At 38.0% G+C, this 12,142-nt stretch overlaps 1 protein-coding gene across 1 annotated transcript; it reads right to left on the bottom strand.

Annotated features, from left to right (window-relative positions):
- Positions 1-1,156: 1,156 nt before the first annotated feature.
- On the bottom strand, positions 1,157-11,930 carry grap2b (GRB2 related adaptor protein 2b). The gene is made up of 7 exons (XM_084712256.1): positions 11,887-11,930; positions 10,630-10,717; positions 6,878-6,969; positions 6,500-6,622; positions 3,220-3,382; positions 2,984-3,064; positions 1,157-2,486 (listed from the first exon to the last, which is right to left on the bottom strand). Exons 2-7 carry the CDS (start codon positions 10,705-10,707, stop codon positions 2,301-2,303), a joined length of 723 nt encoding a protein of 240 aa, XP_084568382.1. The 5' UTR covers positions 10,708-10,717; positions 11,887-11,930; the 3' UTR covers positions 1,157-2,300.
- Between the last annotated feature and the right edge of the window lie 212 nt (positions 11,931-12,142).

Here is a 12,142-nt window from a genome sequence, read left to right as displayed (position 1 = left end):
GCATTTGAAAGACTCAATAGCGAAAATCACGACCCAGTTAGAAAATGTACAGACCTTGTTGTGAGCAGTTTCAAGTATTTTTGATTTTGGGGTGAACTCTACCTTTAAGTAAAAGTTCTAGTCCCACACTGTACAAATACTCTTTTACAACTCTTTCTGTTAAATTACTGATTTGTATGGTTTGTCAAATTTCTAAAAATAGTGAGAAATGCAATTATCAAGAGCCAAAAGTGACACCTTTACAATTTTACAAAGTTTGTTTTATCCAATCAACCACCCAAACATCAAAATGACATGCTTGTCATGAAGTATCTTACATGAAAAATAAATTAAAATGATTACCAAAATGGTGGCATAAATTAATTAACTAATCATTTTGGTTACACTTGTATAAATCATTGGGTGGTTCACTTTATGTCAAAACATTGTATTTTACAGATTAATATGTTTTTAATGGAAATATCTTCATTTGTAAAGTAATAATTAACTAAAGCTGTCAGATAAATGTAGTGAAGTAAAAACTATAATATTTCCCCCTGAAATTTAATGGAGTAGAAGTTAAAAATGACATAAAAACGCAAAGAGTAGAACTAGACTGGTAACATTTAGGATTTCCAATCAGAATGCCTGACTTACAGATGGTACTTGAATGCAGCAGCGTTTAGCTTGGAAAGGACTGGTTCTGTGGAAACATGACTTGCTGTCAAGGAAGGAACTTGTCTTTCACCTCTTGGTCATCCTTTCAAAAACAAACCAGCCCAGGTAATAAACTGAGTGAATGGCAGCTTTCTATGTGGGTCACACAAGATAAGCTGAGTCACATGACCTCACGGAGTGAATGACAAACCCAAGGTTAAATCTGACAAAGGTTTACAACCACTCTGTAGTATTTTCTCTATCTTCTCTCTGTACCTTGAAGATTGAAGTCTGTGGGTCCTACTCCCTCACCTTAAGGGTGTCCAAATGTCCCATTAATGTCCCAATAAACTCAGGTGTTCAGTATTTCAGAAGCCTACGTCTTGTATACCTTTGCAGACATGATCACGGCACACAAAATCATCATCAGTCATCTCAGTGGTTTAGAACAGGTTTTCAAAGCAGGAAGTTGGCCTCCTGCGAATTTATTATCTTTCTCAGTAAGGTTAGACTATGTCAGCTTAATTGTTGGGTATATATGTCACCAAATAACATCATCATGATTAAAAATAATTAAGTGAAACACTTGAGTTTGAGACTGAATATTAAATTTGTCTGAGGAGAGACAATATAAACCTCTGATTTATAGCATAGTTTAGTTTTCGCAGAATATTACTGACTATGGAGACTTAGGTTCCTTAAATACAATAATATTACAGGGAACGCTAAAGGATTTTTACATCATGTTGTACTTACAGTGCTGCACAGTTTATGAATACAGATATTATATGAACACTTCTCCCAAGTATCATCAACTCTAAATAATAATGCTCGTCATTGTTTTTTGTTGTTTTTAATTAAAACAGTTTGAAAATAAATATTGTTTCATTAATATCTTGTATATTGTAGCTTACATTTATTTATTTATTTTTGACCAAGTTTTTATTATATTTTCTGAGGTTTGCAGGTGCACAAATAAATTATTTCTATCACCTAACATACAGTACAGTATACTGAGGCACTGAAGAAGAGAGCAACAATAGGCAATGGAATTGTGTTATCATGACAGGTAACTACAGTAGGCTACATACTGACATAAGCTTAACTGGTTTGAAAACAATCTTACACAATATTAAAACATCACAACACGTACAGAATATAAAACAACAATTTTCCTGAGATACAGAAGACGATCGTTTGTAACGAGTTACTAAAGATGAGTAACTGAATGAAGGTGTGGAGTTTTAGCTTCTTTTGTAGCAAACTGGAATGAGAAACGGCCGAAGGAGGTGCAGACTTTTGGGATGATCATGTTAATGAAATTCTTGGAGTGTAAACTGTGGGTGCTGTTTGAGATACTGAGCAGTGAGCAGAGGTATGGGGGGAGGGTCTGCCAATGACAGTTTTATAAATGAACTAAAAGCAGTGGAGCTGGGTATGAAGTGATGATAAGGTGAGTAGAGAGTACAAGTTACAGAAATGAGTGTTGAGAGGGGCGCCGGCGAGACAGCGAACAATATGTGCGTCTAAAGCAACATGACGACTGATGCTTTTTGTCAGCAGACACTGAGCATTTTGCTGTTGGTTTACGTTAAGTTGCAAGATTTTGCATTAGATATATGATGTGGGTACGGAAATATCACGTGTTTGTCTTTGTGTTCCTCTCAAATGGGTTTGGTGTAGTTGGAGGGGAACAGGCCTGTTTTGCCCCTTAGTTGGCCCTTCCACCATGCCGGGTCAGAGCTCTCCAGGACCTTGATGACATCACCGGCGTTGAACTCCAGCTCGTCCGACTCTTCGGCGTGGAAACTGTACAGAGCTCTGACTTGCAGCGTGGGGGAGGCTTTGTCCTGGACACAGAAGAGGAGGACATACAGGATGAGACACGGACAGACAGATGACAGACATGGACCAAATGTCACTGAACTGAACTGTTTCAACTTCCTGTTTCTTATTTACTGAGATCTGTAGACATTTCATGGTGGGCTTTTCTTTGTTGCAGCCCCTTCAGCTGTAGCAGGACAAACATTTTCTTTTCATATTGCCCTTATTCATTCAAAATCACTACATATATAATTAGCTCATTCTAAGGTAACAAAAACACAATAATTCTTATTTTCAGGTGATTATACACTAATGAAAACAAGCTTATGAATATTATATTCCATTTCTGATATATTCTGCCAAAAAATCTTACACACTGGACCTTTAAATTGACTTATTCTACAAAGTAGCCTAAATATAGACAGAAACAAACATGAAAACACAGTCATTACAACAAAGAGCATGCACATACTCAGAATATACAGCAAAACACATAAGAGACACATAAATTACTGCTGAATACCTGTCGTGGTGCAGGTAGAGGTGGGCATTTGGAGAGTGGAGGAGTGGGGAGAGGCGATAGACTTTTTGAGCTTCTTTTTTCCTGTTGGGAGACAAAAACATATTTTTTTCCTTCTGTGCTCTTTATTCGAAATGGTTAAATACATCAATGACTACATTCCTATACTACAATGGATGTTTCTACTCTTAACACATGACACATTTCTTGTATAGGTTTCCACGAGTAGGTTTTCCTACCTGTTGTTGCATCTCTTGTAGGAATACCCGACTGTGTTTGGAGATAGAGTTCTTTTTGTAATATTCCACCAGCTGGTTGAGAGAGGAGAACTTTTCTGACCACAGATAATACTGCCCTCTGCTGTCCTGCATCACCCTGAAGTGCTGCACATCTGCTGCATGCCTACAGAGGAGTAAAATACAGAAAATGCTTTATTTTTCTGTGTATGCCTTTTCTTGTGTCGTGAAGGACCCAGCTGGACTACATTTATAAAGGTTAAAATGTGAGATGCTGTGTGAAAAGCAACCCTAAGGCTTCTAGAGCTTGTAATCCCATTTACGAATAAATAAGAATATTCAAAAGCATAGCAGAGCCAGAGAGATGCACCATGTAAATAATGTGGTCAAACTTTGTTCAGACTGAGCAGCTATTAATATTTTTTGTGGTTGGTGGTGTTTGTGGTTACACGTTTGCACCAAGATCTTTACCTGAGACTCATTTGCTGTCTTTGCTGACAGATGAGCACTGGTACAGTCATTTAAAACTGCAAAGAAACACCTGCTTCGTATCAGGTTACTAAAAGTTTATTCCAGTCAATCAGCACTGAGTGTTTTCAGTGGCAAGCGTATGCAATGCATCCATATGGATCCAAAACAGTGACACGGAAAAGACCTGCAGTTATAATTTAAAGGTAGAATCGATGAGATTTGTCTGAGCTGTCTGGAAACACACCAGAAAGATATCAGGAAGTGAAATATTGACGTTTTGGGTTGGTAAAGTGTTCAGAGCACAGCAAAATAGTAAAAGAAAAAAAAAGGAAGTACAGGCAGAGGCCAGCGTTTCTGCAGATACAGCCACCACCACACACTTCTAGTGGGTCATAAGTGATAACTGAAAGGCATTCTGTTTAAATGAGTCTATACTTAGTTGTTTTTTTTTTTAATATTGAGTTTTTATACCTTTAAAAGTTGTGGAACTCATCAAATCCAAAAAAATCTTGATCAGTAACTTGTCAAAAAAAAGATTCCAGGTCAATACTGCAGTACTCAGCGTTTTAATGTCTTGCTTGTTACAATTGATCAGATTTGTACTGACTGGTCTGCCCACCGTTCATCGTGATGTTAACCATAACCATCTGTACTGAATAGTTAAGCTTTGTATGTCTGGAAGCTGCAGAATTATCTACACAAATAATGTAAGTGAGCTCCACGGGCCTGTAGGGTGGGGGTGGGTGGCCTAGAGAGACAGAGACCTCCAGTACTGTCTTCAGCAGAAAACGGGCTCTTGCAAGACATTCAGATCACATCAGAAATATACTGTATTTGTGTTCAAATAAGAACCCATATTAAACCTGTGCTATTTGCTAGATATACTATCAAAAAGGCAAACCCGTTTCTGTCAAGGTTTCTCTTTTCTTCCTATCCAGTAGCCATCTATAACATAATCATATGCTTATTCTACACTAACTATAGAAATTGTAAATAGACTATTCAATTAAATGAATAACTTAATATTTTCATTTGTATTTTTTGTCATTGATGACTGCTGGGTAACATGTATGTTGATGTTGTCCAATATCAAGTCTCTGTCTGATCCTATGACAAGAAAATATGATAATACAGTAGTTTCATGAGCAGTTATGCTTTTCAAACATAAAAGTGGCCGTAAGAAACGACAAGACAGAAAAGAAGAGGAGACGGCAGCTCCCTATATTTGATTCCTATTACTTTTTTTTTTTAGAAATATTTACAAGTCAATAGACAACTTCCATCTTAGCAGCAATGTAGCCACTCGCCTGGCATCTGCATCGACAAATTATTAGTATAACAACCTGTCTCATAACCTTTAACCAGTATGGAATAGGGCTTGTCATCACAGCGTGACTGCCTTATGTCACTGGTGAATTCAGGCACTAGCTAACCTTTGCTATGACATCCCACACTCTTTGTCACTTTCTTGCATGCGGGAAAGTTTCTCAAACAGAAAGTTCATCTGCTGGAGGAAATGATGTGGTCAAATAGTTAAATAAAGAATATGCATAAAACTGAAAGTGCAAATAGAAGAACTGAGCTTGGGTCTTTTTATCCCACAATGATGTGATATTGACAGAATGAGAGAAGACAGTTGGATCACTGTCAGGTATGAAACACAAAACAGAACAAAAAAAAAATATATATATAGGAGAAGTGAAAATGGCAGAAGAGCTTAATAAGGCCACTTTTACCTTTTACCTTACACTTTTACAAGTTATCAAAAGTAACAAAGCATCCATCAACACTGGTTGAGATTTCTACAAAAAGCTCTGAAAATGTTTTGCAGAGGTCACAGCTTGGACTCCAGCCACAAATTTGATGACTTTTGATTTGCTGATTGACTTGGACTTGAACACCACTGACTCGTGACTTCGACTTGAGCCTTTTGATTGGAAAATGAATCGATACCTTGAAGTCAACACAGATCCACATTGTTTGAACCACGGTGAAAGCAGCCAATCATGGTGCAGAAGAGAACCACAAAGAACTTATCTAAAGTTTACTTAGCTCGAGTTTTAAAAAAATGACAAAGATAAGTTTGTTCTGGTACAAAAACTAGCAAACTTGTGGGTGGAACATTACAGAGCAGTGATATCAAGAGCAGCTATTGTTCTTTTACCAAAGGAATGTACCACTAGAATTGTTTAAAGAAAAGAAGACGTGTATTTTTATTAATATTACTGATTAATTGGTAATTGATTGTTAATACTTTCATCCATTGGTTAAGGAAAATGCACAAAACCTGCAATCCGATTACAGATGGAGATGCAACAACTTCCAACAGGATTGGACATTTGAAGTCGCACAAACAATGGTAAGTTGAGGCTGATATTAACATAGTTAGCAAGCTAACTCTTAGCCACTGAGCTTACCAGTTAGGTAACTTTGTAAATCAATGAAGGTGGATAATGTTACTTTATTATACTTAGTATACTTGTTAAGGACTGACAACTCAAAGTTTAAGATTTGGGACTTGTCAGTCTTGTGACTTGCATAACAGTGACTTGATCCCACCTCTGAAAGTAGGGCTAGCATATGCTAAAGCTAGTAGCAGCAGCGTCACAATATCAATAATTGCTGGCAATATACTATGTACTATGGCCATTACATGTACTATGTACATGTAATGGGCATTAATCAAAACAATGCTGTTAGCAGTCACTAACCATATAGATAAATCTCTCTAAATGTTCGTTGGAAAATATAGTAGTAACCAAACTGTAGCTCTCGGCGGCTGTAGATATACAAATAGACACGCTGAATGCACCTGACAGACATGGAAAAGCCTCCTGAGGCTGCATTTTGGCTGCCCCTTATGAGGAAGGACCCCACCGGCTGTGACATCAGCTTCTCCTGGGCGTCGCTGCGACTGGAGTCCTCCTGGTACCAGCTGGTGTCATGCAGGAGGCAGAAAAAGGGTAAAAAGTAAAAAGTATGAATCACCGTTAATTTATTTTCGAGCATGACGTGATGACTATATTTCCACTGTACGCTGTCTCAGTTCTTGCTTCCCCAAGAAACTTTAGGTTGTTTAATTTCACATGAAGATGACTTCATACTCTCTTCTGTGTAATGTCAGAAATAGGTCATGTCTATCTGTCTCTGCCTATGTTTCAGTTATTTTTTGGCTTTGTTCAAGTTTTACCTGGGCAGATCAATGTTGATGAAGTTTTGGGGTACAAAGCCCTTAGTTCCATTGAGTTCCGCTTTGTACCAGTTTCCTGTGGTCTGCAGAATCTGAAACAGTGGGACACAATCACATAAGACATTCACATCAAGCTGAATATGCTACAGCATTCTTTTTGCTTAATACTGGTATGGAGGTACAACAGAAATTAAATCAGTATCAAAGTACATAGAGTAAACTACATTTGGTGCTGCAGTTTGCACCTAAGGGAATATAGAATTTAGACATTCAGCAAAACAAGCCAAACTTCTTAGACGCAGTAGAATTTATTGTCATCTTAATCGACCCATGTGTAGGATTTAGTGGCAACTAGTGATGAGCTGGCAGATTGCAAACACCTCGTTTCACTTTTGTCTAGAGAACCTATGTTGGCCATGTGCAAAACTCTGTACCCAGAGCCAGTGTTTGGTTTGACTGTTGTGGGCTACTGTACAAGCATGACGGTGCAACATGGCCGCCTCTATGGAAAGGACTGGCACATTTTGTAGATATAAATGTCTCATTCTAAGGCCTGGGTCTTATAAAAAAAAATAAAAAGTAAACATTTAATCCTTGTGCAATCATGTGAGCTAGCTAACTCACTAAATCACTGTGTGCCACATATTCATGTCAGCCAAACCAGTTAGCTACATTTTATTAAAACATACTGGCCAATTGGCTGTATTAATATCTAAAGTCTTCACATATAATTGTGAGTCACAGTACATCATTCTGTAACTTCTCGAACAAGAGACTCTGACATATCTTCCACCTCAGAAACCACCAGAGAAAGTGCAGAGGATGAGGTTAATGCATCTAACATTAGCCATGAGCTCAGTGAGCACCCAAAACAAAAAGACTAGAACAGATCTTTTACACAACGGCCAGTTTGACATGAAGTAATAGACGCAGGAGTTCCCACTGATACTAATTAAGTTTCCATTATACTCAGGTCAAAAGTTTCATATTAATATGGCTGCCGTGAAAAAGTTTAGTTTTATCTGCATTTTCAATACTAAGTTCTATTAAACTGTAAATTAACTGTACTGATTAAAGGACCAGTGTGTAGGATTTAGCGGCATCCAGCTTGCAGATTGCAAACACTTTGTATCACTCTCCTTTTCCAAGCATGTAGGAGAACCTACGGTGGCCATGAAACTCGCACAGAACGCAGAAGGCCTTATTCATTTGTCCGTTATGGGCTAATTTGGAAAAACGGCAGTGCAACATGGTAGACTCCATGAAAGAGGACCCGCACCCTCTGGAAGTAAAGATTTAGATAAACAACTCATTCTAAGATAACAAAACACAACAATTCTTTCTTGTGTTTGTCAGGTGATTATACACTGATGAAACATACTCATACATTCCATTTCTGCCATATTCTGTCACTAAATCCCTGTAAATCATACACACTGGATCTTTAAGTGAAGGCACGTGCACAGATAAACTCCTGGTGGTGCTCAAGCAACCATTTTAGCCTCTGACCAAATATGTGCTTTTTTAATGAGACACCTTTTTCCTATTTCTTTTTTCTAATTTTATATTTTAGCTTTTAAATTTGGCCCATGGCATCAATTCTTAATTAAAACTGTGCTGTGAGGCCCACGAACTGCATCTGACTTCTAATTCTGTAAAACCGCACAAACCCCTGCCTCTCCCTCTTCCACTTCCCTTCAGCACCTGAATCAAGGGCCCTACGGAGCAGCAGGATCCACACGTCTCCCTGACCTGCAGCCTTCAAAGGTTACAGACAGCCAAGTCACGATAGTGGTTGCCCTGAGCCTAAATATTGTTTGTCAGTGTTTTGAAATTAAACCACCATTGAAACATCTCGGTACAGCCAGACGAACTTAGGCAATAGGGCAGCTGAAACAAGTAAGCACCTATGCTTTACCAGATTAATAACAGTCTGTGTAATCATATCTGGATATCTGAACATTAACCTAGAGAGAGAGAGCTACCGTAATGTGTGTGCATGCTGCGGGTAGTATTTGACTATTTGTGTCAATCATTACACATGGTATTCTCTCTGTGTGTATTTGAGGTCTGTGTGTGTGTGTGTGATAAATCCATCATTGAATGACTTCTGAAGTTATTTATCCATTTTTCCATGTTGAAAACAGTTTTTGACGTCAGCATATTGTTAGCCGCCCATGGGCAATCCCGAAATACCTTGGGTTGTGTCTGTCAACCAATCAGAGGCTGTGTTCTTGATCTCAACATGAGACTGACCCTTCAAAATAAAATCTGCAGTGATGATGGTAATGTCCCAAGCCAACAGACGAGACTTTCCTTGATCTCGAGAGGCTGCAGTGTTTATTAACTGACACACTGTAACCTGTTCTGTGCATTTACTGCCAGATTGACAACATAGTGTTAAGTTAAAGTTTCTGTCCCGCCATGAGCAGCATCGTCACTTGCCTGCCGCTCGCTCTGCTTCACTTATGTACTGCCCTATTCCTTAAACGAGCACCGCTCGGCTAACAACCATATGTTTCAGTAAAGACCAAAAAAACGTAGTTATTCACGCGGTCCTGGTGAACCACCATCCTGCTGTAATACGTTGCTTTGTCACAGCTGCAAGAAAAAATCCAAACCGTCACAGAAAATAATTTGTGAAAATAATCTGACACAAATAAAAGTCCTGCACTGAAAATATACAGTATGTTATGTAAGTGACAGTATACTCATGTAAATCAGGAAAATGTATTTAAAGTATTAAAAGTAAAAGTACAAAATACTGTTACAAAATGAGGAGGAGAAGAAAATGAGGAGAGGACAGAAAAGGATAGGAGTGGAGAATAAAAAAAGGGGATGGAAAAGTCTTATTGTGCTAATTGGTAGTTTATTCTATTTATACAGAGAACAGCCTTTTGCCAGCCATTTTGAATGGTTATTTATTTTATAGACCACTAAAACACAATGTGGCATTGTTTTCTTTGTTGTTGCCGTCTCTTGTGATAGTGTATATTTGCATTAGTGTTTAAACACATAAATACGCAAGTAAAAGATGTGCTACAAACTTTATTTTTATTTATAAAGGATTACGAGAGGAGTGCCTTTTTGTTTTTCGCTTGAGCACCAACCCCAAAATGTCTGCATGCCACTGTTAAACGGTGAAGGATCAGGTTTAAAACACCACTGTAACTTAAAAAGAAAACTAACACGTGGTTTAGGCGTGAGAGTCACAAGTTCCATCCATGCACAAAAGCACAGAACCTGTTGCACGCTGATTGCTGGACTTGCCGCTCACCTTCTACTTAGAGCACTGATATCAGTTTGCATTCTGTGCTTGAACACTGTTTGTACAATTTAGTTATTACAGTACTTTATTTGGACCGGTGTGGTCACTGCATCAGTATTACTTGTACTTTGTCTTTGTCTTTGCTTTTGCTATTTTGTTTTTTTTTTTAACACTTCTATCAAAAGACCATGATCTCATTTCTGTGAACGTGCAAATACGAAACAAACATTTTCATAACCTGCTGCACAAACTATTGTAAAGCGCTGCGGAGAACAGTGACACCGATGCAAATGCTGTTGTTACTAATTCTGTGTGAATATACTGAATGTCTAGTCATCTAGGTGACACTGGTTTGCATGAAATGCTGATAGCACCACATCAACAGTCCGGCACTTTGAATGTTTTTTCATATTAAGAGATATTTATAACTTGAAGGTGAACGTTTAGCGTGGGCGTGTTGTACAGTGTGTGTACGTTCCTTTACCTTCAGTTTCTCTCCCTTTCGAAAACTCAGCTCATCATCAATCGCAGCTTCATAGTCGAACTTGGCCATAGCCTCCATGGTAAAGTAGCTAAAAGAAAGGTTAAGAGGGTATAAAGGTGTTACAAATGTACAAACTAAAAAAAAAGCATTAGTTGTTTTACTTAAAGCTACTACAAGGAGTTTTGAAGTGGCCATATGACCTACGTAACCAAACAAAACCATCAGTGATTGGCTATTTCTGTATGATTGTCTTTAATGCCTACTACTGGGTGAGATTCCCCTTGAAATCAGATGAAACAATTTTGTTTACATTTTCCCAAAGTTATAGTGAGTTGTACATCAGCCAGTAAAAAAGCAGGGGGAACGTTTGCTTGAGATAATTTTATATTGGCTGTTATATTTTGTGGTTATTACGGTGGAAACATGACAGCTTTTCTCCACAGGGGCCTCCAAAATCAACACAATATGAAAGTTCCTTGCAGTAGCTTTACATAGTACATTTCTAGTTTTATTCACCTTATAATGTAGCAAATTAGCTGACACTATTTGATCATTTAACAGTTTAACAACCCAGTAACCAATGGGTCATTTTTTAAAGAAAAAAACCCCATCAAAATTCTCTGATTTCAGCTTCTGAAATTTGAATATTTTGAGATTTGTGGGCAGTGGACAAAAAAAAACATTTTAGGATGTTCCCTTGAGTTTCGGTAAACAGTGATCAACATTTTTCACTATTTTCCGGACCAAACAATAAAATATTAATTCAGAAAAAAATCGACAGACTAATCAATAATGAAAATAAACATCTGTTACAGTCCCACGTGCGCTACATGTTCACATACAGGCATTAAGGGGAACAGCAGTTCTATCTGTAAAAAAATATATTGTTTTTTCAAATATTATTATATTTTCTTTTATGTCTTATTCACAGGAACAGGAACAACAAACTGATATTTGCAAAAGTACCACAAAAGGTGCTTTAACCTGTCACCTCTTCTTCATTTTTTCTTTGATGCACATTAATAAAATAGACTTGACAGGTGAAACCAATAAGCTATCACAAGCTTCATCTGGATTCATTTCACCTGCATTTCACGGAGTGAAACTGCATCCAGTATGTTTTACCTTCAGTGGACTAAGAGGAAAGTCTGAACTGACAGCTGAAAAAAACACAGCAAGCCAACAAACCATAATTCAGAATGACAATGTGTTGCTGTTTGTGCTCGACAGAAGAGGCAGAAACATTGTGCTACTCACCATGTATGTTTTGTTCTCCCTGCAGAGCCGCGAACGTACGGTTTACTAAAGAAAAGTGACAAACTCCTGCTGTCAGCCTTACAGGAAGCAAAGTCAGACTGCAGCTGCTGCCGAGACACACTTTGTGTCACTGCTGACCACTTGCACACAGTCACAGGAACTCACACTGAAATAGACGCAGGTGCAAAGACGAGTACAAAAAGATAAGAACTTACATGCACGGTACATGTGCATGAGTACACTACATGCATGACTT

This window comes from Lutjanus erythropterus, chromosome 3 (assembly GCF_056507025.1).
Source record: "Lutjanus erythropterus isolate fLutEry1 chromosome 3, fLutEry1.hap2, whole genome shotgun sequence".
NCBI classification, from domain to species: domain Eukaryota; kingdom Metazoa; phylum Chordata; class Actinopteri; order Lutjaniformes; family Lutjanidae; genus Lutjanus; species Lutjanus erythropterus.
Note: the sequence above shows the minus strand (reverse complement) of the source record. Positions and strands in the feature narration are given on the sequence as shown.